This window comes from Salmo salar, chromosome 12, assembly GCF_965601325.2.
Source record: "Salmo salar chromosome 12, fSalSal1, whole genome shotgun sequence".
NCBI classification, from domain to species: Eukaryota; Metazoa; Chordata; class Actinopteri; order Salmoniformes; family Salmonidae; genus Salmo; species Salmo salar.
The window spans coordinates 20,483,511-20,509,811 of record NC_138302.1 but is presented as its reverse complement, the minus strand read 5'-3'; the positions used below and the strand labels follow the sequence as shown (position 1 = coordinate 20,509,811).

Here is a 26,301-nt window from a genome sequence, read left to right as displayed (position 1 = left end):
GCAGGGGCAGTCAAGAAATGGAACAGCAAGGCCACAGAACATGACATAAGCAGAGCTGCGGGAGACCACCTCAAGCCCCTGGTAGAGCCGGGGGTGGTGTTTACAACTCCACCACGCTTGAAAAGTGATAGTTTTTCATACTAAGATTGACCAAGAAATGTGTTGCTTTTGCACATATTTGTTCATTGGTTTTGCAAGAGTCTTGTTTGGTCAGTCATTGGGTTCATTTGTTTTACAATATGTTCAAATCAAATCAAGCTTTATTTATACAGCACATTTCAGACATGGATGCAACGCAATGGCTTCACAGAAAAAAACAATGAAAATAAACAGAAATATTTAGTACACAACATACATAAGAGGATAAAAAACAAGACTAACAACTGAAAGACTAATGAACATTGATTAAAATATTAACAATTGGATGCAACATCCAACCCAAAATATAAGCTTGTTTTACACCATTGTTTGTTGTTACGTTTCCCAGCAAGAAAACATAAATGGAAAAACCAAAGCCTGTAACACCTTCCCCCTTAATAAGGCTAGGCGTCCCGCTAGTGGGAAACCAGTCGACAACATCCGGTGAAATTGGAGGGTGCGCAATTCAAATCTATAATTGTAATATTAAACATTTATGAACATACAAGTATCTTGTATCGTTTCAAATCGTAAATTATTGTTAATCTAACTGCATTGTCCGATTTACAATAGGCTTTACAGCGAAACCATGCGATTGTTTGAGGACGGCGCCCCACAACATATTTGTCAACCAGCACAGGCTTCATAAAAATCACAAATAGCGATTAAATAAATCACTTACTTTTGAAAATCTTCCTCTGTTTGCAATCCCAAGGGTCCCAGCTACAACATGAATGGTCATTTTGTTAGATAAAATCCTTATATCCCAAAAAGTCAGTTCAGTTGGCGCCATCGATTCCAGTAATCCACTCGTTGAACGTGCAGACAAAGGAGTCCAAAAAGCTTCCGCTAAACTTTGTTCAAACAAGTCAAACTACGTCTCTAATTAATCCTCAGGTATCCTAAAATGTAAATCAACTATAATATTTAATACGGAAAGAAGTATGTTTAATAGAAAAGTAAAATTAGCAAGCGCGCATCCTCTTCATCGCACGCCAACAGACTGATATTGTACTGGGACTCTTTGTACAAAAACTTAATTCTTGCTCAATGAACACAATGAACACATTGAACACAAACTGTGAAACAATGAACACAAACTGTTGACATCTAGTGGAAGCCATAGGAATTGCAATCTAGGAGCTGGAATTACATAGAACCCATAGCTTTCCATTATAAGAGCCTAGGAGCTCCAAAACAATTCTAGTTGGTTTTTCTTTGGATGTTCGCCTGCCATATCAATTGTGTTATAGTCTCATACATTATTTTGTGCCCAAAGTAAACTGCCTGTAGCTCAGGCCCTGAAGCCAGGATATTAATATAATTGGTACCATTGGAAAGAAAACACTTTGAAGTTTGTAGAAAAGTTAAAATAATGTAGGAGAAAATCCAAAGAAAAACCAACCGGAATTATTATTTTTTTCCAGAGAGACCATTCTCTTAGAATTGCAAGAGAAGGGTCATATTGAAAATTAGCTCCCTGCATGCAATTCCTATGGCTTCCACATGGTGTCAGTAGTCTATGTTCAAGGTTTCAGGCTTGTAACTTCAAAAACAAATAAGAAATATCAGTTTTAGTAGAAGGACAGTCTTGGAAATTCGTGTTTGCGCTCCATAAAGACATTACGCACCTGCTAAAATTGGTTTCCGATTGAACATACTTCTTTCCAAAAGAAATATTATAGTTTGATTACATTTTAGGGTATCTGAGGAGTAAAGAGAAACGTATTTTGACTTGTTGAAACAAAGTTTATGGGTAGATTTTCGGATTCCTTTCTCTGCATGTTGAACGAGTGGATTACTCAAATCGATGGCACCAACTAAACAGACTTTTTGGGATATAAAGAAGGATTTAATCTAACAAAACGACACTACATGTTATAGCTGGGACCCTTTGGATGACAAATCAGAGGAAGATTTTGAAAAAGTAAGTGAATATTTAATCGTTAATTGTGAATGCATGAAACCTGTGCCGGTGGAAAAATATTTTGATGTAAATCAGATAGTGCAGTTAGATTAACAAGAAGTCAAGCTTTCTGCCGATATAAGACACTTGTATATGACACATAAATGATTAAAATCCATAATATTTCTGATTATTTATTCCAACAGGAAGTTGTCCGGCTAGCGGATCTATTATTACCATGACTACGGGGACTCCTATCCCTAAAACTGATTATAGACTCAATTCATTATACTGCGTCCATGTGTATTGGCTGCAAGTATGTTGAAATTAAATAGATTTCTTTTCAACTTTCACCTACAACTTATATTGTACGTCAGGCATAGTTTTATTTTCAACACCATTTTGTAAGGTGGGATAGCCCCAATGTCACAGTTTAAAGTTGTCCAAATCAATAGTCCTAATGCAGAAAAAGTTTGTGCTAAATTGAAAACCTAAACATAAAATGTGCTATATACACAAACATCTGCCACAATAATCATAATAAGTATTCTTTTAAACAAGCACCTTATAAACTGCACAAGCACCAAAAACGCTAAAACGAACAGCTCAAAAACCACACGGAATCTGCAAATAATGTGTACATCACTGGTTAGAGGACAACTTGTAGAAAACAGTTAGCTACATTTTGAAGTGTTGCATTTTGATTCAAGAGGGTCACAAACGTGGTAAGTGTAACACAGATCTTTTTGTGTTACCGTAATTTCCGGACTATTAAGTGCACCTGAATATAAGCCGCACCCACTGAATTTAAAATGTTTTTTTTTTTTATTTTGAACATAAATAAGCCGCACATGTCTATAAGCCGCAGGTGCCTACCGGTACATTGAAACAAATTAACTTTACACAGGCTTTAACGAAACACGGCTTGTAACAAAAATAAATAGGCTTTAACAAAACACGGCTTGTAACAAAAATAAATAGGCTTTAACGAAACACGGCTTGTAATAAAAAATTAGCAGTAAGCTTTAGTTGTCTTTTTGCACTGAGTCAATTCCTCACACTGCTGTTTCCAAAGTCTTATCATCGACTCATTAAGACCAGGCTCCCGTGCAGCAGCTCTATTTCCTTTTCCAACAGCCAGATCAATCACCTTCAACTTGAAAGCTGCATCATATGCATTTCTCCGTGTCTTTGCCATGATGAGGGTGACAAAATGACTACCGTAATCAGAATGATGGGAAGTTTGAGAGCGCTCGATTTAATCTAAACAGTAAACAAAAAAGTTGTTTGACCTTGACCCGTTCGGCAATTTCATTGGTCTAATGAAAGCTTCATGCCGCCAAAAAACTCAGCACGTCACAGAATGTGTTTTTTTGGAGAAAAAATCCATATATTAGCCGAGTCATTGTTTAAGCCGCGAAGTTCAAAGCGTGGGAAAAAAGTTGCGGCTTATAGTCCGGAATTTACGGTAGTCACTCTTTCAATTCAGAGCCTGGATTTTTCCTGAGGCTAATATCCATATCATGCTGAAATCAATAGAACAGGGGGCAAACATTTATGGTTATACATTATGACATCATTAAAATACTCCTACTACAATGTTAAAACATTCTACATTGTGACATTATTTCATTGATATCATGAAACAACTCCTTCATGTATGTATTTTCTGATGTTTGATCAGAGATCTTTTATCAGAGTATCTCTTGTCACATTGATCACAGCTATGAGGTTTCTCGCCTGTGTGTGTTCTCTGGTGTACAATAAGACGGCTAGATTTAACAAAACTCTTCTCACATTGATCACAGCTATAAGGTTTCTCTCCTGTGTGTGTTCTCTGGTGTACAATAAGACTGCAAGATGAAGTAAAACTCTTCCCACATTGATGACAGCTATACGATTTCTCTCCTGTGTGTTTTCTCTGGTGTGATAACAGGCTGCATAAGTGAGTAAAACGCTTCCCACATTGAGTACAGCTATAAGGTTTCTCTCCTGTGTGTGTTCTCTGGTGTACAATCCGATTGCTAGATGTAGTAAAACTCTTCCCACATTGATCACAGCTATAAGGTTTATCTCCTGTGTGTGTTCTCTTGTGTACAATCAGAGGGCTAGATGTAGTAAAACTCTTCCCACATTGTTCACAGCTATAAGGTTTATCTCCTGTGTGTGTTCTCTTGTGTGATAACAGGGTGTTTGACTGAGTAAAACTCCTCCCACATTGATTACAGCTATAAGATTTCTCTCCTGTGTGTTTTCTCTGGTGTGATAACAGGTTGCTTGACTGAGTAAAACTCTTCCCACATTGAGTACAGCTATAAGGTTTCTCTCCTGTGTGTGTTCTCTGGTGTACAATCCGATGGCTAGATGTAGTAAAACTCTTCCCACATTGATCACAGCTATAAGGTTTATCTCCTCTGTGTGTTCTCTTGTGTGATAACAGGGTGCTTGACTGAGTAAAACTCATCCCACATTGATTACAGCTATAAGATTTCTCTCCTGTGTGTTTTCTCTGGTGTGATAACAGGTGGCTTGACTGAGTAAAAGTCTTCCCACATTGAGTACAGCTGTACGGTTTCTCTCCTGTATGTGTTCTCTGGTGTACAATCAGATAGCTAGATACAGTAAAACTCTTCCCACATTGATCACAGCTGTAAGGTTTCTCTCCAGTGTGAATTCTCATGTGTACTTTTAGTGATTTTAATCTTAAGTAACTCTTCCCACAATCAAAACAGTGGTGAGATTTCTCTCCTGTGTGTACTCGCTGGTGTATTTTAAGTTCTGATGAAGATTCGCAACGTTTCCCACAGTCAGAGCAGCAAATAGATTTCTTTACTGTGGGTCTCCGCTGGTGTTTCTTGAGGTGTTCTGATGTGGAGAGACTCTTCTCTGCCTCGTCAGCATCATGAGGTTGTTGAGGCTCCCCAGAGGACCCACGATAGTCACGTCTCTCCCCTGCGTGAACAACAAGTCAGACAGATGGTTAACCTGTTGGGGACCCTTTCGAGATAGGATCCCGTTAACGGGATTGCTTGACAAGATAGCATGGTGCGAAATTCAAAACAGAAAAATCTAATAATTTCAATTTCTCAAACATACAACTACACTGCTCAAAAAAATTAAGGGAACACTAAAATAACACATCCTAGATCTGAATGAATGAAATAATCTTATTAAATACTTTTATCTTTACATAGTTGAATGTGCTGACAACAAAATCACACAAAAATAATCAATGGAAATCCAATTTATCAACCCATGGAGGTCTGGATTTGGAGTCACACTCAAAATTAAAGTGGAAAACCACACTACAGGCTGATCCAACTTTGATGTAATGTCATTAAAACAAGTCAAAATGAGGCTCAGTAGTGTGTGTGTGGCCTCCACGTGCCTGTATGACCTCCCTACAACGCCTGGGCATGCTCCTGATGAGGTGGCAGATGGTCTCCTGAGGGATCTCCTCCCAGACCTGGACTAAAGCATCCGCCAACTCCTGGACAGTCTGTGGTGCAACGTGGCGTTGGTGGATGGAGCGAGACATGATGTCCCAGATGTGCTCAATTGGATTCAGGTCTGGGGAACGGGCAGGCCAGTCCATAGCATCAATGCCTTCCTCTTGCAGGAACTGCTGACACACTCCAGCCACATGAGGTCTAGCATTGTCTTGCATTAGGAGGAACCCAGGGCCATCTGCACCAGCATATGGTCTCACAAGGGGTCTGAGGATCTCATCTCGGTACCTAATGGCAGTCAGGCTACCTCTGGCGAGCACATGGAGGGCTGTGCGGCCCCCCAAAGAAATGCCACCCCACACCATGACTGACCCACCGCCAAACCGGTCATGCTGGAGGATGTTGCAGGCAGCAGAACGTTCTCCACGGCGTCTCCAGACTGTCACATGTGCTCAGCGTGAACCTGCTTTCATCTGTGAAGAGCACAGAGCGCCAGTGGCGAATTTGCCAATCTTGGTGTTCTCTGGCAAATGCCAAACGTCCTGCACGGTGTTGGGCTGTAAGCACAACCCCCACCTGTGGACGTCGGGCCCTCATACCACCCTCATGGAGTCTGTTTCTGACCGTTTGAGCAGACACATGCACATTTGTGGCCTGCCGGAGGTCATTTTGCAGGGCTCTGGCAGTGCTTCTCCTTGCACAAAGGCGGAGGTAGCGGTCCTGCTGCTGGGTTGTTGCCCTCCAACGGCCTCCTCCACGTCTCCTGATGTACTGGCCTGTCTCCTGGTAGCGCCTCCATGCTCTGGACACTACGCTGACAGACACAGCAAACCTTCTTGCCACAGCTCGCATTGATGTGCCATCCTGGATGAGCTGCACTACCTGAGCCACTTGTGTGGGTTGTAGACTCCGTCTCATGCTACCACTAGAGTGAAAGCACCGCCAGCATTCAAAAGTGACCAAAACATCAGCCAGGAAGCATAGGAACTGAGAAGTGGTCTGTGGTTACCACCTGCAGAACCACTCCTTTATTGGGGGTGTCTTGCTAATTGCCTATAATTTCCACCTGTTGTCTATTCCATTTGCACAACAGCATGTGAAATGTATTGTCAATCAGTGTCGCTTCCTAAGTGGACAGTTTGATTTCACAGAAGTGTGATTGACTTGGATTTACATTGTGTTGTTTAACCTCTCTGGGCTCGGTGGGACGAAATCGTCCCACCTACGCAACAGCCAGTGTAATCCCGTGGCGCGATATTCAAATACCTTAGAAATGCTATTACTTCAATTTCTCAAACATATGACTATTTTACACCATTTTAAAGACAAGACTCTCGTTAATCTAACCACACTGTCCGATTTCAAAAAGGCTTTACAACAAAAGCAAAACATTAGATTATGTCAGCAGAGTACCCAGCCAGAAATAATCAGACACCCATTTTTCAAGGTAGCATATAATGTCACATAAACCCAAACCACAGCTAAATGAAGCACTAACATTTGATGATCTTCATCAGATGACACTCCTAGGACATTATGTTACACAATACATGTATGTTTTGTTCGATAAAGTTCATATTTATATCCAAAAACAGCATTTTACATTGGCGCGTGACGTTCAGAAAATGTCAGAAAATGTTTAGCCTCCAGAACTACCGGTGAATGAGCACAATGAGCACATATATTACAGAGATACTCATCATAAACGTTGACAAAATACATAACAATTAGTTTAAGAATTATAGATACAGTAGTCCTTTATGCAATCGCTAGGTCAGATTTTAAAATAGCTTTTCGGCGAAAGCGCATTTTTCAATATTCTGAGTACATAGCTCAGCCATGTTGTCGATGTGTTCCTGGTTCGAGTCCAGGTAGGAGCGAGGAGAGGGACGGAAGCTATGGCAATACTAAAGTGCCTATAAGAACATCCAATAGTCAAAGGTATAAGAAATACAAATCGTATAGAGAGAAATAATCCTATAATAACTACAACCTAAAACTTCTTACCTGGGAATATTGAAGACTCATGTTAAAAGGAACCACCAGCTTTCATATGTTCTCGTTCTGAGCAAGGAACTTAAACGTTAGCTTTTTTACATGGCACATATTGCACTTTTACTTTCTTCTCCAACACTTTGTTTTTGCATTATTTAAACCAAATTCAACATGTTTCATTATTTATTTGAGGCTAAATTGATTTTCTTGATGTATTATATTAAGTTAAAATAAGTGTTCATTCAGTATTGTTGAAATTGTCATCATTACAAAATAAAAATAAAAGTTTTATTTTTAAAATCGGCCGATTAATCGGCATCGGCTTTTTTTGTCCTCCAATAATCAGTATCGGCGTTGAAAAATCATAATCGGTCGGCCTCTAAAATCAATTTATACAATTTTTGACATGCGTTTCTCTTGATTTTTTGTTGTTGTTATTCTGTCTCTCACTGTTCAAATAAACCTACCATTAAAATTATAGACTGATCATTTCTTTGTCAGTGGGCAAACGTACAAAATCAGCAGGGGATCAAATACTTTTTCCCCCTCAGTGTATATGACTATTGTTGCTCACTTGACTGTCTTAAGACAATTGTCAAATAATTTTAACATTCATTACAGACGTCAATTGTTGTACAACGTCATGGCTACGCTGTTGGCATCACCTTTTACAGTGGATTTCTGCTGTTGTGGGCCTTTAACCTGTCTGGGCTAGGGGGCAGTATTTTCACGGCCAGGTGAAAAACGTACCCAATTTAAACAGGTTACTACTCTGGCCCAGAAATGAGAATATGCATATTATTAGTAGATTTGGATAGAAAACACTCTGAAGTTTCTAAAACTGTTTGAATGGTGTCTGTGAGTATAACAAAACTCATATGGCAGGCAAAAAACTGAGAACATTTCAACCAGGAAGTGCAAGGTCTGAGAACTGTAGTTCTACTTTTGAATCCCTAGAGAAACTACAAATACTTAGGGGTCACGTTGCACTTCCTAAGGCTTCCATTGACTGTCAAAAGCCCTCCGAAAGTTGTTTCATACATATCCAGTAACCGGGCAGAATATAGGTGCTCAGTTACTGAGTGGACTGCTGGAGGACAAAGAGATTGGAAATGCGCGGTCACGTGAGCACGCATTTCCTTATTTTTCTTCTGAAATGAATACGCTATTGTCCGGTTGGAATGTTATCGCTTTTCTACGAGAAAAATACCATAAAGATTGATTTTAAACAGCGCTTGACATGCTTCTAAGTATGGTAATGGAACATTTCGACTTTTCGTCTCTGGTTCTGCGCTCGCTACCCTTTGGATAGTGCTCTAAACGCATGAACAAAACAGAGGTATTTGGACATAAATATGGATTATTTGGAACAAAAACAACATTTCTTGTGGAAGTAGCAGTCCTGGGAGTGCATTCTGACGAAGATCGGCAAAGGTAATACAACATAATGCCTTGGGGGTGTTTTTCTGCTAAGGGGACAGGACAACTTCACCGCATCAAAGGGATGATAGCTATTGCATGAAATCTGTATCCTGCTCTCCTGTTATCTTTGTTGTTTTCTTCCCGTCTGGTGAGGTGGCCTCCTGTATACAGGACCGTATTATTACGGAGAACCTCACTTCTGGGGATGTGGCCTCCTGTATACAGGAATCTGTAGCTAGTCTTTCTGGTGAGGTGGCCTCCTGTATACAGGGACCTGTAGCTCGTCGTTCTGGTGAGTTGGCCTCTTGTATACAGGGATCTGTAGCTCGTCTTTCAAGTGTGGTGCCTTCTCAGACAAACTCATTACTGAAAGTTGACAACACTATCTCTGCTAATCTCACCGTGATCTGGGTATGTGTAACGTTCAATTTAACTCCATAGTCTCTGTATTGTACACAGTTAGCTGTCCCTCTACTACCAGCTATCCCCTGTCACAATATACACAGAGGAGTGGTATCATTCCCCAGAGACTCTATTAGCTGTCCTTCCTCTACTACCAGCTAATGCCTTGGTCCCCAGTCATATTACATTCTGCTCTCCCAATTCCATGTAACATTAATGCCTTGGTTTTTGGGACTCAACAGAATGACTGATATTGGTCCTGCCAGAATCTGCAACTAACACTCCATAAGACTGACCCTTGACCCCCCCATCATACTGTCTACACTCATGGATATCTGTCAGTCACTAGTTCAGCCCCTAAATGAGTCTGGAAGTCTGTCTTCCTCTGCTCATATGCATCTTCTTCCCCCTGACGCTTAACAGTAAGAATAGTTCGGTTCCCATATTCCCCCCTTAGGATGTTGTCCAGGGTATAATTACCCCAACAAGCTGCCTCTCCCCAGGCTCCTGGTCTCCTGGAAGTTGTACCCCTGTAATAGAGTATTTCTGTCCGTTTCTTTTCTATACAGAGTTGTAAACAGGGTTCCATTTGATTTCTCAATCCACATATCGAGGTAATGAATGCGTTGAGTGTCACATTCAATAGTAAATCTTGAAATCTTGTAAGTATACCCAAAAAGAAAAAGACGTACCAAATATACAATGGATTCACTACGAGAGATCAACTCACTTACTAAGCATTGTGCGAGTACCCTTTCATTCACACAAGAAGACGCTGATAAGATTATTTCCCCTACCTCCAACATGGACAACCCAGTTTAGCACTCGACTGTCGAACTCAAAATCCAACTCCAGAGACTTCGAGAGAAAGAAACTCGTTTGTTCCTGCATGGCACCACTCTTAGCGAGTATTGGCGCAACAAGTGCATTCCAAGAGGACTTAGAATACAGAAGGAGCCTACAATAGGGAAAAACGACAAAACCTTCGTTCATCAATGGGATGAAATACTCAATAAATGTTCACTAGATTTAATGCTATTAATCGTTGAACATGTGTCGAAGGAAGCAAAAGAAGTTGAAGTTAAGATTAGCGAACATGAGGTTGTAATGAAGGAGATTCTAGGCCCTAATTTTACAGCCATAGACGACATGATCAACCAGTCCATTGGGAAATACAGAGACTTTCTACAAGCAACAAAGATCAAGAAATATCAGCGAGACACAGAGGGCTACCAGCTTAACCAGGTGTACGCATGGGAAGGCCCAAGGACAGGAGCACGTTGAGGCCGACGTAGGGACGCACCACTGATCGGGGGACGTAGATACGCAGCAGCGGGAGGACATGGAAACTTGGACACAGAGGCATCCACCGAGAGCGAATTCCCTACAGACAGTGACTCCAGCTACCATGGCACACAGTCTGGTTTTCTAGCCCGGAAGCAACACAAGGCTCCACGAAAGAAAAGAAACAATGTAGGAGAGGCAAGCGGTCGAAGAGGAGACCAGGATCACAGGCCGTGGACACGGAGCTACAGCAGGACGCGGTATTTAACCTCTCCAAAAAGACCTTACTGATGCTCAAGTCTCAGTCTTATCTAAGGGCCTCTCTTTTGTACCTACATGTACATTTACATTACATTTAAGTCATTTAGCAGACGCTCTTATCCAGAGCGACTTACAAATTGGTGCATTCACCTTATGATATCCAGTGGAACAACCACTTTACAATAGTGCATCTAAATCTTTTGGGGGGGGGGGGGATTAGAAGGATTACTTTATCCTATCCTAGGTATTCCTTAAAGAGGTGGGGTTTCAGGTGTCTCCGGAAGGTGGTGATTGACTCCGCTGTCCTAGCGTCGTGAGGGAGCTTGTTCCACCATTGGGGTGCCAGAGTAGCGAACAGTTTTGACTGGGCTGAGAACAGATAAACCATTTGATACGAAAGTAGATCTGTTTAAATTCTTTCGCAAGATTAAACTTAAGCATGTGTTTTCACAAAACACTGTTTCGGGCCTAGAAACACATCAACGAACTGGTACCCATTTTAAGCCCAAAAGCAAATTCTGTCCCATGATTAACAACTCCTCGATTAATACCTATTTGTAGGTTAGTCAAACAAGAAGCCATGTCAGTGTATACGAGACAAACAAACCACATTCAGAAAAATCTCACTTGAACAGAAGAACAGGCACTTAATGAATTAATGAAAGATTCATCTTTGGTTATTAAACCTGCAGACAAAGGGGGTGCTGTGGTTGTTTTAGACTATGAAAAATCTAAAGAAGAAATTCAGAGACAACTCAGTAATTAACGTTTCTATAGAAAACTGGGTGTTGATCCCACACAGGTGTTTCAAAGGGATATATGCTCTAATCTGGAGCAAGCCCTATTAAACCACCTTATCTCAAAACCTGAATATCTTTGCTGTAAATGTGCCATACGTCCATGCCTGTACATTTTACCGAAATTACACAAACCTAAAACACAACAAGGCAATTATCCAGGCAGACCAGTGGTTGCAGGAATAGGCTCAATGCTAGAGCCATTGTCGAACTTTGTAGACTCTTTTATTAAAACTCATGTGCAAGCATTGCCATCATATGTAAAAGACTCTATAGACTTCATAAACAAGATCTCACCAATAACGGGTTTAAAAGAAGACTGTATTCTGGTCACATTAGATGTCAAGTCTATATACCAGCATTCCCCATGTGGGGGGGCTGGCAGCACTAGCACACTATTTGGGAGACAGAGATACTAATGAATAACCACCAAAAAAAATTTATTCTAGAGCTGGCAGAATATGTTTTGAAGTATAACTATTTTAGATTTGATGATGAATACTACCTCCAAACGAATCGAACATCGATGGGCTCCACATTCGCTCCGAGCTATGCTAACCTTTATGTGGGTCTATTTGAAGAATGTTTTGTCAATAATGAAAACGAAAACTCATTTTTGAATAAAATCCTGAAGTGGTATCGATATATTGACGACATTTCTTGCATATGGGAAGGAACTGAACAAGAGCTGTCAGATTTTATGGCACTACTCAATGACATTGACCCCAATCTCAAATTCACTATTGAATGTGACACTCATCGCGTTCATTACCTCGATATGTGGATTGAGAAATCAAATGGAACCCTGTTTACAACTCTGTATAGAAAAGAAACGAACAGAAATACTCTATTACAGGGGGTCAGCTTCCATCCTGAGCCATTAAAAAGAGGACTTCCAAGAAGCCAATTCTTCAGACTGCGCCGTATATGCGACTCCACAGATGATTATCTAGCAAAAGCAGCAGAGATGCGCATTAGGTTTCTAAGAAGAGGCTATTCGCCACAATGCGCGGATGAAGCGCTTACTTTGGCATTGGGAAAAACACGAGATGAATTGTTACAAAAAACACCCGCTAAAGCCAAAGAACACTCCGTAATGTTCACAACCACATATACTTTGAATTCGCGAAAAGTGGGAGGTGTGGTCAAGAAACACTGGCATATTTTATCATCGGACCCAGCTTTGCCGGCCGAATTTAAAAATCCACCACTTATTGTGTATAGGAGAGGTCGCAATTTACGCGATAAATTGGTTCATGCCAACTGCCAGCCACAAAAGAAAATCAGCCAGGCTCTTTTACGCCCTCTACCAAATGGTAGCTATAAATGCAGAGGATGCGCACAGTGCAACAATATGATGAAGTGTGAATATTTCTGCCACCCCTAAACAGGAAAATGGTTTCAAATAAATTATATCATTACGTGTACCACCACCCATGTTATTTACATTATTAAATGTCCATGTGGGCTCTGCGATGTCGGTAAGACCTCCCGCTCTCTCAAACAGAGAATTAGTGAACATAAAAGTTCAATCAGGCGAAACGACAGGGATTATCCAGTCGCAGTACATTTTAATGACCTAACACATGACATTTCTACATTTAGATTTTGTGGCATAGAGAAAGTCAAGATATCAGACAGGGGAGGTGATATTAATAAAACTCTGAGTAAAAGAGAATGTTTTGGGATTTTCACCCTCCAGACATTATTTCCTAAAGGACTTAATGATGAAATGCCTATGTATGTTATGTTGTGAATTTGAACATGAATTATGTGCCTATTTAAGATTACTCTAATGTTTTTTGTATGATGTACCCAGTGATTAATGAAAACTTGCTATGTCCTCATTGTGGTTTTATGGACGTGTTTAATGCGTCTTATTTATACACTTTTGTAGTGTTTGAACTGCATATTGTTATGTTTGGTAGCACTTATTTAATATTCCTTTGCCTCCAACCCCTTTCCATGTGTGGAATGGATGTGGGTGGGGTTAGGTCTACATAGAGGTGCTGTTTTCAGAAAATTCACAAAAGCTCTGACGAAGGCCGTGAGGCCGATACGTAAGCTTATTAAATTTCAGTGATACTATCAAGAGCAGTGTGCGGTTTCCTTTTTCCTTCATCCTGTTTCAACTGTTGCCATGCACCTGCAAAAAGATTGCTCAGATGTGCGAATGCCTTTTGAATTTTGTATCACACATTAGTAGTAACATCGATGATTGTAGGCTAGACATAAGTTATTAAAGTTGTTGAAATCCTAAGCAGCGTGCCAGACAACTTTTGGTCTCCAATATAGCCCTTTCTGTTTTTGCTAAAATTGGCACATGAGGGCGATGCCCACGCAATTTGGTTGCAGAAACTCCTCCATGCTAACGCGGAAACCACTAGTTATACAATTACCATAGACCTACTCTAGGACCAATAACTTCACCTAACAATAACATAGACCTACTGTAGGACCCATAACTTCACCTAAGAACAACATAGACTGACTGTAGGACCCATAACTTAACCTAACAACAACATAGACCTAGGACTATAAATCATTTAATATTTCAGGTGAAACACGGAAACTAAAATGTATTTGTCATGACATTTCATAACCTGATCACCAGATAATTTTGTGAATGATCCCACTAGGCTACTCTGTAATGTGTTGTCATTCTAAATGTCCTGAATAAAGGAAAATAGCTCTGTATGTTGTACAATAGCCTATCGATCAAGGAACAGTTGTCTACACATTATGAGCTAAGTATCTCCATGTCCAAACAGACTAATGAGACCCTACTGTAAATCAAGCAGACAATAACACAATATAAACATCAATTTGTTAGGGATGTTGGATCCAAAATGGAGCACGGCTTAACTGTCTTTACCAGAGTAATGAATGAAGAAGCAATTTGGTTGTTGTTGCATGTCGTGATGTTTGTCATGTGACTGTCATTCAGAAAAGGATTTCCTGGATCAGCTGATGATAGTTGAACATGTGACTAACTAAACAGCTACAGTATTAAGAATGATGTGTAATTATTGAAGAACCGCGTTAATGACAGTATGCATTTGGGTGCTGTGAATCAACTTAAGATGACTCTCAGTTAAAACCATTGGATTTAGCAAACTGAAATGATTTAGGATTTTGGTGCCCATGAAAACTGTTTTCACAGCGTAACATAAGGAGCCACTAAATGTTACGTAGTTAGAGTGCATTTCAGAATACAAAGAAACTGTCTGACAGCAAGATCAAATATTTAAGTTGAAGTTCATCATATGACAAGCTTAACGTTACGACTATAACTACTGTTCCCAGAAGGAGGGAAACTAGCTACAACATACTATTAAATCCACATGCTATGACTATAACTACTGTTCCCTGAAGGAGGGAAACTAGGTACAAAATACTATTAAATCCACACGTTATGACAAAAACTACTGTTCCCTGAAGGAGGGAAACTAGGTACAATATTAAATCCACGCCTCGCTGGAAGCCCCGCCTTCCACAGGTGATGAGCGTGAGGCTCGGATTTATTCCTTCAATTTAATACCGCTATTTACCGACTCAGGAAGGGGCGGACCCAAACAGGTGTTGTACTTGTTTCCCTCCTTCAGGGAACAGTAATTATAGTCATAAAGTTGCACTCCCTTTCAGTTGGTCAACTTCGGTACAACATACTATGGGGAAATAGAATCATTCCCCATGCCGACCCAAACGGATACTAAATGAAACGGCCCATGGCAGACCACCCAGACCTGACCCCGTAAGATGCGTCAGTTTTGTCAATTTATTCATTGTCTTTTGTTTGAAACACTCCTGTCAATGTTGAGTAAGGACGCACACCTGATTACGCATGTAGAAGTAGGACTAGTTTACATGACCTGCGCGCAAATGTAGGCCTATAAATTTGCCTATTTGGGGCTGTCTGATAGTATTTCTGATTGTCTTAACGCACCACCACTAATGAGTTGTGGAGCTTCTCAAAGTAATTTTTCTTCACATCAAACAGCAAGTAAACAATTTCTAATCAAAATCAATTGCGAATGACAAAAGTTCCTCAAAGTATTTTAGTAAAAGATTTCCAGCTCTCGCTCTTTCGATAACCACTCGGCATAAAAGGGAAAAATGTAATGCTCTGATCCAGTGGAAATGTCAGAAAATACCTGATTATTTCGTATCCTTTGCACAAATAGCCGACAGCTGTGTCTGTCCTGAACTCACTGGTGCGGGAAACTCTGAGGGCCCAGAATATTTGATACAATATAGCAAGCTTGCTATCTCGAGTTTTGGGCCGACCCAGTTGATAGTTGATACAATGTTTCAAGATCATTGTAGACAGGTGTCACGGCTCCTCCTCTGCAGTGCAGGGGTGGTTCCCCCTGCAGGCAGAGGAGGGTCGTTAGTGATTGCAGCTGGTGTGATTGGAGCCACCTGGGCTCAGGGTATTTAACCAACTGCTCCACTAACCTCTCTCTGGTCTGGCTGCTCGCTGAGATTCTGGCTCGCTCTCTTTCTCCCTGCTCCTCCAGGTATGATCCGGTTTTGTTTGTTCCTTTATAGCTGTATTTAGTTTCCACTCAGTCATGTTAACGCATCCATGCACCTTACATACACTTTACATTATGACATTTCCACACCTCATTCCTTTTTCTTTGTTTATAGTTAATAGTTTTGTTTTATAATAAAGAACGTTTTGAATTGGCCTATACCAGTTGTCGATGTCCTCTCATTTTTGCCACAGGCTATGAGCCGGCCTGTTGCACAGGCCATTTGCAGCAAATGTGATTTATAGGATATTTTCTACCTGCAGGCTGCAATGTTTTTATTTGTTGGCTTTATGTAGGCTATTTTTACATATTTGGCAATAAAAGTTACTTTTAGATTTGTATAATTTTCTTTTAGATTTAGATATAGTGTAGATTAATCGCAGACAATGATTTTGAGATACTATTATAAATTAAACTGTTCCACGAAAATGTGCATATGAAAATCATAACTGGCACACAGATCAGTAGAAATGGTCAGATAAATTGCCACTCCAAATGGAAAAGGTTGCCGACTGCTGGTGTAGCCCATTACCGAAAACTTCAGGAGCATAACGGCAGAATTTTTCTCCTTCTGGTTAGGTTATCTTGATCTCTGGCTCCCTCGAGTCATTTGTGTGTCCTAATTATTTGGTCAAAATGAATGCTTAAAGCATCAGACCAGTTCAGTACATATAGTTCATTTTATTAAAACACATAAGGTGTGTCTATATATGGAAAAATACACAACTTTTCAACCAATCGATTGGTAGAAAGAACAGGCGACTCTTGGTTGACCAAGGTTTATTTTAGGTGGGGACAGCACTAGAACATGATTTTTGGGCTCCTGAGTGGCACAGCGGTCTAAGACACTGCATCTCAGTGCTTGAGGTGTCACTACAGACCCCCCGGTTCGACTCCAGGCTGTGTCACAACCGGCTGTGATTGGGAGTTAAATAAAGGTTATATTTTTTTTTATTAAATAAAACAGTTCATTCAGAAAGTTCAGACCCCTTCCCTTTTCCACATTTTGTTATGTTACAGCTTAATTTTAAAATGGATTTAAACAAATAGAATCCTCATTAATTTACACACAATAATGAAACAGTGAAAACAGGTTAAAAAACAGATACCTTATTTACATAAGTATTCAGACCCTTTGCTATGAGACTCGAAATTGCTTTCAGGTGCATCCTGTTTCCATTAATTATCCTTGAGATGTATCTACAACTTGTTCGGTGTCCACCTGTGGTAAATTCAATTAATTGGACATGATTGGGAAGGCACACACCTGTCTATATAAGGTCCCAGAGTTGACAGTGCATGTCAGAGCAAAAACCAAGCAATGAGGTCGAAGGAACTGTCTGTAGAGCTCCGAGACAGGATTGTGTCGAGGCACGGATCTGGGGAAGGATACCAACATCAACAAAAATCTGCAGCATTGAAGGTCCCCAAGAACACAGTGGCCTCCATCATTCTTAAATGGAATACTCTTCCTAGAGCTGGTCACCTGGCCAAACTGAGCGATTGGGGGAGAAGGGCCTTGGTCAGGGAGGTGACCAAAAACCTGATGGTCACTCTGACAGCGCTCCAAAGTTCCTCTGTGGAGATGGGAGAACCTTCCAGAAGGACAACCATCTCTGCAGCACTCCACCAATCAGACCTTTATGGTAGAGTGGCCAGACGGAAGCCACTCCTCAGTAAAAGGCACATGATAGCCTGCTTGGAGTTTGACAAAAGGCACCTTAAGAACTCTAAAACCATGAGAAACAAGATTCTCTGGCTTGATGAAACCAAGATTGAACTCTTTGGCCTGAATGCCAAGAGTCACATCTGGATAAAACCTGGCACCATCCCTGCGGTGAAGCATGGTGGTGGCAGCATCATGCTGTGGGGATGTTTTTCAACAGCAGGGACTGAGAGACTAGTCAGGATCGAGGGAAATATTAACGGAGCAAAGTGCAGAGATCCTTGATGAAAGACCTGCTCCAGAGCACTCAGGACCTCAGAATGGGGCAAAGGTTCACCGTCCAACAGGACAACAACCCCAAAGCACACATCCAAGACAACACAGGAGTGGCTTCAGTAGAAGTCTCAATGTCCTTGAGTGGCCCAGCCAGAGCCTGGACTTGAGCCAGATCTAACATCTCTGGAGAGACCTGAAAATAGCTGTGCAGTGATGTTCCCCATCCAACCTGACAGAGCTAGAGAGGATCTGCAGAGAAGGATGGGAGAAACTCCCCAAATGCAGGTGTGCCAAATAAATTAGCTAAATGAAAGGGGGAAAAAATGATTTCATCAATTTTAGAATAAGGCTTTAACGTAACAAAATGTGGAAAAAGTCAAGGTGTCTGAATACTTTCCGAATGCACTGTATACAGCAACACCTCCCCCAACAGCATTCCTGTCTTTTCTGTAGATGTTATATCCCTGTATTGCTACTGCTGTATCAAAGGAATTATCTCAGTGAGTTTCAGAGATGAACAGTACAGTGCATTCCAAATTCAATAGGCAGGCAAGTAAACAAAAACATTTTCAAATAAAAACTATTCCAGAAAATGTCAAAGCGTATATAACGCCCGTCCAAGAGACTGTCGGCCAATCACGTTCACATTGTCATGCTGTGACACGCAGTTCCTAAGCTAATTCTCACTAAATCCCTTTTTAAAGTCAGGGTATGAGTCGAGAAACATGCCTATTTTCCTTGAAAGTACGTAATGTCACGATTGCAAAGCTATACGATATTACAGAGAACAAATTAATTATCTCACATCTCTGAAAATATTTGTGATGTTGTGCTTCTTGTTCATAGAGGGTAATTCATGCCAAAGTTCTTTTCTTTAAGCTGTTAACTTCTACGGGCTAGGTAGGACGCAAGCGTCCCACCTGCCTAACATCCGGTGAAATATCAGAGAGAAAAAAATTCTAAATACACAATTCGTAATATTAAACATTCTTGTAAATACATGTATCTTACATAATTCAAAAGATTAACATTTTGTTAATCCAGCCACAGTGTCCGATTTCAAAAAGGCTTTGCGGTGAAAGCATATTTATAATAATCTGAGGACAGCGTCCCGTAAACACAAGCATTACTAGCATTTTCCAACCAAGCATTAGCATCACTAAAGTCAGAAATAGCAATAAAATAATCAATTACCTTTGAAGATCTTCTTCTTTTGGTGATACAAAAGGCCCAATCTTCACAATAAATGGTCGTTTGTTCGATAAAATCCATTTTTATAGCATAATACGAAACATTTTCTAAACGGCTAGTGTCATGAATTCCGACTCCTTCAACTTTCCACGAAGCATTCGATGTAATTACTCCCGCTAAACACACGTTTATCCAGTCATGGTTGGTTTCATTGCAATCTTCTGTTTGTTAGTAACACAACCATACTTGATTGTTCTTTTTGCGGGACGTATTGACCGAAAAGACCTGATTTGAACACACCTAACACGCCAATGATATGACCAGTGCTTCATTGATTGACTGTATTTCGGACCAATGACCACTGATCGTCTTGAAATCTAGCTTGGTAGATAGCCAATGAGCTAAGGTAAACGGCAATATCTAATGGTTATATCCGGGATGACCAGCTCTTGAACGAAAGCCGAGCGTAACACAGCCATTCGCCAATGAAACTTCTACCTGCAGGAGCCACATTTGTTTGCGCGTAGCAGTTTTGAGTCGAGATAATTTTCAGCTATTTCATCGATAAAATTATGGCGAGTAAATCTGGAAAATCAAAGGCTAAGTCCAGGTATACAGATGTACATGACATAATTGATGAAATAGATAGAGATAGTGACACCGAATTACTTGAAGAGGAGTCGGATTGTGAGTCAAGTTTGGACTCCCAGTTTGAGGAAATGTTTTTGTATGGAGAGGACGTGATTTTGGACGGGTGAGTACCTCTCATGCCGTTGTTTGAAATTAATGATATCAAATATTATTCATTTGAGTGGTTTGGAGATATATATATATATATATTATTTTATTTATTTGACATATATATATCAGTAATGAAATGTGTTAAGTACACATGGCTAAACATTATGAGTGTGTGTCTGTGTCTGTATATATTAGATACATGTAAAAAAAATATATAATATATGTTTTCCATGTATTTTATCTAGACATGGGGTTCACAACTCTATATATAATCTGTCTGTATATATAATATATTTTTTTCATGTATTTTATCTAGACATGGGGTTCACAACTCTATATATAATCTGTCTGTATAAAATATGTTTTACATGTATTTTATCTAGACATGGGGTTCACAACTCTATATATAATCTGTCTGTATATATAAAATATTTTTTACATGTATTTTATCTAGACATGGGGTTCACAACTCTATATATAATCTGTCTGTATAAAATATTTTTTACATGTATTTTATCTAGACATGGGGTTCACAACTCTATATATAATCTGTGTGTCTGTGTCTTCACAGTCCTTCTGATTCTGACTGGGAGCCCCCACTGCCAAGGTGCCCATCCCCCACAGGAGCTGATTCATCTAGCCGGACCCCTGCTGTCTCCGGCTCCACACCTACCCCCACCCGGCCAGGTGTGAAGTCTGTGACAAAGAAGCGGAGGTGGGGCAAAGCTAAACCAGCAATCAGAGAGGAGGAGGGTCGTTGGCACTCTGTGCTGGTGGAGGATGTGGGCCCACCACCTCCAATATTCAGACCGAAAAGGCCACCAGGACCTCAGCTGGACATGACCTCCAACTACAGCCCCATGCAACTTTTTCAACTGTTTTTTACATCTTCAGTTATTGATTCCCTTGTCTTCAACACTAATAAATATGGTGATAAGAAGCAGGCAGGCAAAAAAGAGGCATGGAAGCCTATTTCCATGTCAGATATTTTTTGTTATTTATCAATGGTCATGTACATGGGTCTAGTGAAGCTGAAAACCCTGAAACAGTATTGGAAAACTGCACCCCTCTATCAACTGCCTTTCCCCTGCACTGTCATGTCGTGCAAAAGGTTTCTGACAATCTCACGGGCGCTTCATCTCAGTGAACCAGAAGTTGACGAGGACAACGACAAGAAGCGAGGCACAGCAGGGTATGATAGGCTCTGCAAAATTAACCACAGTGTGGTTGAGGCCTGCAAGACCTATTTCCAGCCCGCCCAGAACCTGTCCATAGATGAGAGGATGGTAGCCTCAAAGGCCAGAATCAGCCTAAAACAGTACATGCGTAACAAACCAACTAAATGGGGTTACAAACTGTTTGTTTTGGCTGATTCTGCGTGTGCATACACGTGCATTTTTTTGTTTGAGGGGAAGAGCAGTTTTGCGACCGGTAAGGGACTCAGCTATGATTCTGTCATGGCATTACTAGATGTTCAACTGCTGGGGAAGGGCTACAAACTGTTTGTTGACAACTTCTACACAAGCCCTACCCTGTTTGCAGACCTGAGGAAGCTGGATGTGTGGGCTTGTGGCACCATTCAGACCAACAGAGTGAGCTTTCCAAAAACCAAGGAGAACGACATGCCTAAGCGGGCTGAGCGGGGTAGCATCCAATGGATTCGCCAAGATGGCCTGCTCTTTGTGAAGTGGATGGATACCAGAGAGGTGGTCATGTGCTCCAGTATCCACAAGTCCTTCAGTGGAGATCACATCATCAGGCGTGTGAAGGGCGCTACTGGGGCATGGACAGCCAAAAATGTCCCCATTCCTGGAGCTATCAAGGACTACAACAAGAGCATGGGGGGTGTAGACCTGTCAGATGCGCTGATAGGCTACTATAATGTGCTCCACAAGACCATGAAATGGTACAAGACTTTTTTCTATCATTTCATTGATATTGCTGTTGTGAATTCCTTCATCATACAGAAGGAAATGGCCAAGAGCTGTGGACAGCCCCCCATCTCACAGCTAGCCTTCCGAGAGCTGCTCATCCGGGAGCTTGCTGGCTACAGCAAGTCCACTGCAGCACCTTCTGTCCCCTCTACCTCTGTCCCTTCTGCTCCTTCAACCAGTGGTGTTCACCTGCCCAAATTCATCTCTGCAGGCATGAATGTGCCTCAGGGCAAAAAGGGCAATGTGGGGAGGCGACGCTGTGCCCTTTGTCACAGGAAATGCCCCATCACCTGCACCACCTGCTCAGTAACTCTATGCTTTACAGCAGAAAGAGACTGCTATGGACCATGGCACCAGCAGCACAATTTTGTGTAGAGGACTGAGGGTCCTCACAATATTGTACATTATACATTGAATGTCTGTAAATAGTTACCCTTGTTGTTAACATTTTTCAAAATTGTATATATATTTTTTTTTTGTACTTTTTTTTGAGGGGTGTGTTAGAATATAATTTTTGTATTTTGTATATAGTTTTTACATCAAAATGTATCACTGTACCAATTTGGCCACTTGGGTACATTTGTGTGGGACACCTGGGTGACTTCATGCTCAATGTCATGTAGCTCGCTCATTCCTGAAGATATGTGTCTGAAACTTTTCTCAGATACTGTTGCCCTCTTATGTTCTGCATAGAAATTATCCCCAGCATCCTATCTGACTGTTTGGCTGTTCCTGTTCAGTTGAAAGATGGTGCAACAACAATAAAAACCAGAAAACGTATGTTTGTTTCCTTGTATTTTCTTCTACCAGATCTATTGTGTTATATTCTCCTACATTCAATTCACATTTCCACAAACTTCAGAGTGTTTCCTTTCAAATGAAACCAAGAAAATGCATATCCTTGCTACTGGGCCTGAGCTACAGACAGTTAGATTTGGGTATGTCTTCAGGCGGAAATTAAGAGAAGTGGGGGGGTAGCCCAAACAGTTTTTTAATAGGAATCGAAAGGAGTTTCCAATATCCTAATTTCTTAAAGTATTTCTGGTGATAGCAAGTCATAGTGATACACAAGCTAGGTCTATTTGAAACATTGCCATCCCATGGCAGCATTTACCAGCCACCAGGTTCAGAAGCTTTAAAACCACATAAAAAAAATATTATATTTTTGCTCAAAGTTAAGATATAAATTATTCAAACTGAACATAATTCATGCTGGTTATTATGTTAGGCTATTTTAGTTTTGGAGTCAAAGATAGTTTTTGGAATAGTTTTCATTTTACTAAATAGTTTTCCCCAAATTACTTTCTCTATAATGAGCATGGAGGTTTCCCCTATCAACCAGTCATAGGTACTGGCGACAAAGCGCCTCGTAACCTAGCTGGGAATGGGACAGACGGAACCCTTCTGTGGTAACAGACAGGGGTGATTTGTAATCAAATCTAATTCCCAGGAATGGGGTTCACATGAACCACAGAGACCGTGTGTGGGATAATAACATGGCCGTGTTCAACCCTGCTTGTTCCCTCGACTCCGCTACCAACCACCAATCTCCAAAAGGGCCCTTAACCTGTATCACTAGACACATCATAGTGAACTACAGGTACGGATCAGTAATGAATCCCAATAATGAGACACCTCTGGGGAGGGGAGTCAGCAACATTTAAAAAAATATATATATAGTGTTTCATGATGACAAACCGTTATTTACAAATCCGTCAAGACACCAACTTAGACTTTACCGTGAAATGCTTTACTTACAAGCCCTTAACCAACAGTGCAGTTCAAGAAGAAGAAAACGTTTACCAAGTAGACTAAAATAAAAAGTAATAATAAAAAGTAACACAATGAGAATAACAATAACGAGGCTATATACAGGGAGCACCGGTACCGAGTCAATGTGCAGGGGTACAGGCTAGTTGAGGTAATCTGTACATGAAGGTGGGGGTGTAGTGACTATGCATAGGTAACAAACAACCAGCGAGTAGCAGTGCACAAAAGGGAGGGGGTGGGGGGTCAATGTAAATTGTCCGGTGGCGATTTTATGAATTGTTCAGCAGTCTTATGGCTTGGGGGTAGAAGCTGTTGAGGAGGCTTTTGGTCCTAGACTTGGCGCTCCGGTACCACTTGCCGTGCAGTAGCAGAGAAAACAGTCTATAACTTCATTGACTGGAGTCTCTGACAATTTTGTGGGCTTTCCTCTGACACCGCCTAGTATATCGGTCCTGGATGGCAGGAAGCTTGGCCACAGTGATGTACTGGGCCGTTCGAACTACCCTTGGTAGCGCCTTATGGTCGGATGCCGAGCAGTTGCCATACCAGGCGGTGATGCAACCGGTCAGGATGCTCTCGATGGTGCAGCTGTATTACCTTTTGAGGATCTGGGGATCCACGCCAAATCTTTTCAGTCTCCTGAGGGGGAAAAGGTTTTGTTGTGCCCTCTTCAGACTGTCTTGGTATATTCCCACATGGGTGATTGAAAGATGATCTGAGGTCCACACTCCAGTCCAGTTGATGGTGGTAAGGCACCTTAACGTTGGTTGCCAACCGCCATATAAAGTCCAAAGAAGAAAAAGAAGCCTGAAGGAAGGAGAAATGACGAGAAACTAATTTGGTTTACCGTTTGGAGCGTTGCGACTGGTTACCTATTTTGATGTGATATGAAAGTATTGTGTGAAATTATTTTGATGTGGTATTTAAGTATAGTGTGAAATTATTTTGATGTGATATGAATGTATTGAATGAAATTATGCTGATGTGATAGGAAAGTATTGTGTGAAATGATTTTGATGTGAAAGGAAAGTACAGCGATTTATGTTTCTAGAAACGTATCGCAATTTTGAATCGTTACACATTTAGATGGAATATTTGACTATTTTAGCTGCCAGAGCCAGTCTACCTCTGAAAATAACATACAGTCCTTGGACCTTGAGGAGCAACGGGGTCAGCAATCAGCAGTAGAAACAATAACAAAGCGTTCTCCCTGCTCGTTTCGGTAAAAAGCTGAGGGATGGGGTGGAGAAATGCAACCATGCATGATATCAACATTATAGTTTTAAACATGTTTTGAGGATATACAGTGTTTGTTTATATTTACTGACAAACATTAGAAGAAAAAAAAAGCTTATTTTGGGTTCTGATGGGGTACGACAGTTAAACTAAGCTCATAAGGCATTTATAACTGATTTCTTAAAGAAACAATGAGTACATATCATTAATGTATAAGTCCCAAAATGGATGTAACAACTGCTGATTGCCACTTTAAGAGTACATCTTGGGCTAAGCTAATAGGAGATATTGAGAACTACAGTATTTCAGGCATTGTCATTGGATGCATTTCATCAACTGTTAACGTATTGTTGATGGTCCACTCTTGATGTTCTACACATTACAGTGTAGCTTCAGCCATTCCTACAGAACAACATTAAAGTGTAGAACCCCTTTACTACATATTGGTTCAACGACTGCAGAGACGGTACTTACTGGTGTTAAACAGATCTCCAACCTCCTCTTCTTCCTCCAATGTGACAGTTATCTCCCCCTCCTCCTCTTTCACTCCAAAAACTGCATCCTCCTCTTCTTTTACTGTAACATCCTCCTCCTCTTTCACTCTGAACACGTCTTCCTCTTCTTTCACTGAAACCTTTTTCTCTTCTTCTTTCACGGTAACAGCCTCACCCTCTACTTGTTTTTGTATTGAAACAACCTCCTCTTCCTCCTCCTCTTTCACTAGAGCTTCTTTCTTCGTCCAGCAGACCTCTTCTTCTTTAGCAGGAGGAGAGTAGCTTAGTGAACTCATGGTCGGGATGTTAGCTAGTTAGCATTAGCGAGTAGCTTAGTTCTAAGCTAACTTAGCAAACCAGCTAGCTGACAAACAACGTAAATACATAATTAAATGGGCCAACAAGTACATACGACAGAAGTTTGTTTAATACACAGCGACTAACATACACCAAAACAGTGTAAAGAGCGTGAATGTTGTAGCTATGTTTGCTAGAAAGCTACCGAGGTGTCTGACTAGCTGTTGTTGTTGAAGGAGCGTCCCGTCCACTAGATTATACGTCACACTGGCAGCATCGCCTGAACCTAAAAGACGCACATCGCCATCTGCTTACTGGAGTGGGAACCAAAAGTTTATTTTTCATTTATTTCATAAAAGTTTAATATTATATTAAGTCGTTCAAAGAGAAGCATGTGTTGATTGATTCGTGTTTAATGAGTTTACTATTTTCATTGAACCATACTTCTGACATGAATCATTTTGACCACAGAGGCATATCTTTTATCATAGCCAAAATGTGGTT

The 26,301-nt window shown here is 40.8% G+C and overlaps 1 protein-coding gene across 2 annotated transcripts; it reads right to left on the bottom strand.

Moving 5' to 3' along the window:
* Positions 1 to 242: 242 nt before the first annotated feature.
* LOC145859419 (uncharacterized) lies at positions 243 to 26,037 on the bottom strand. 2 transcript variants are annotated; one of them, XM_082958705.1, is made up of 2 exons: positions 25,481 to 26,037; positions 243 to 4,996 (listed from the first exon to the last, which is right to left on the bottom strand). In XM_082958705.1, the coding sequence occupies exons 1-2, from the start codon at positions 25,794 to 25,796 to the stop codon at positions 3,699 to 3,701; spliced, it is 1,614 nt and encodes a 537-aa protein (XP_082814831.1). In that variant the 5' UTR covers positions 25,797 to 26,037; the 3' UTR covers positions 243 to 3,698. The 2 variants fall into 2 exon arrangements, with proteins under 2 accessions (XP_082814831.1, XP_082814832.1); XM_082958706.1 differs by lacking the exon at positions 243 to 4,996 and adding an exon at positions 23,688 to 24,577.
* Positions 26,038 to 26,301: the final 264 nt, after the last annotated feature.

Excerpts from the sequence above, each read along its gene's own strand:
- LOC145859419 (XM_082958705.1), bottom strand. The coding sequence starts at position 25,796 with ATGAGTTCACTAAGCTACTCTCCTCCTGCTAAAGAAGAAGAGGTCTGC. Across the intron at positions 4,997-25,480 it reads TGGAGATCTGTTTAACACCA|GGGAGAGACGTGACTATCGT; the intron begins GTAAGTACCGTC and ends TTGTTCACGCAG.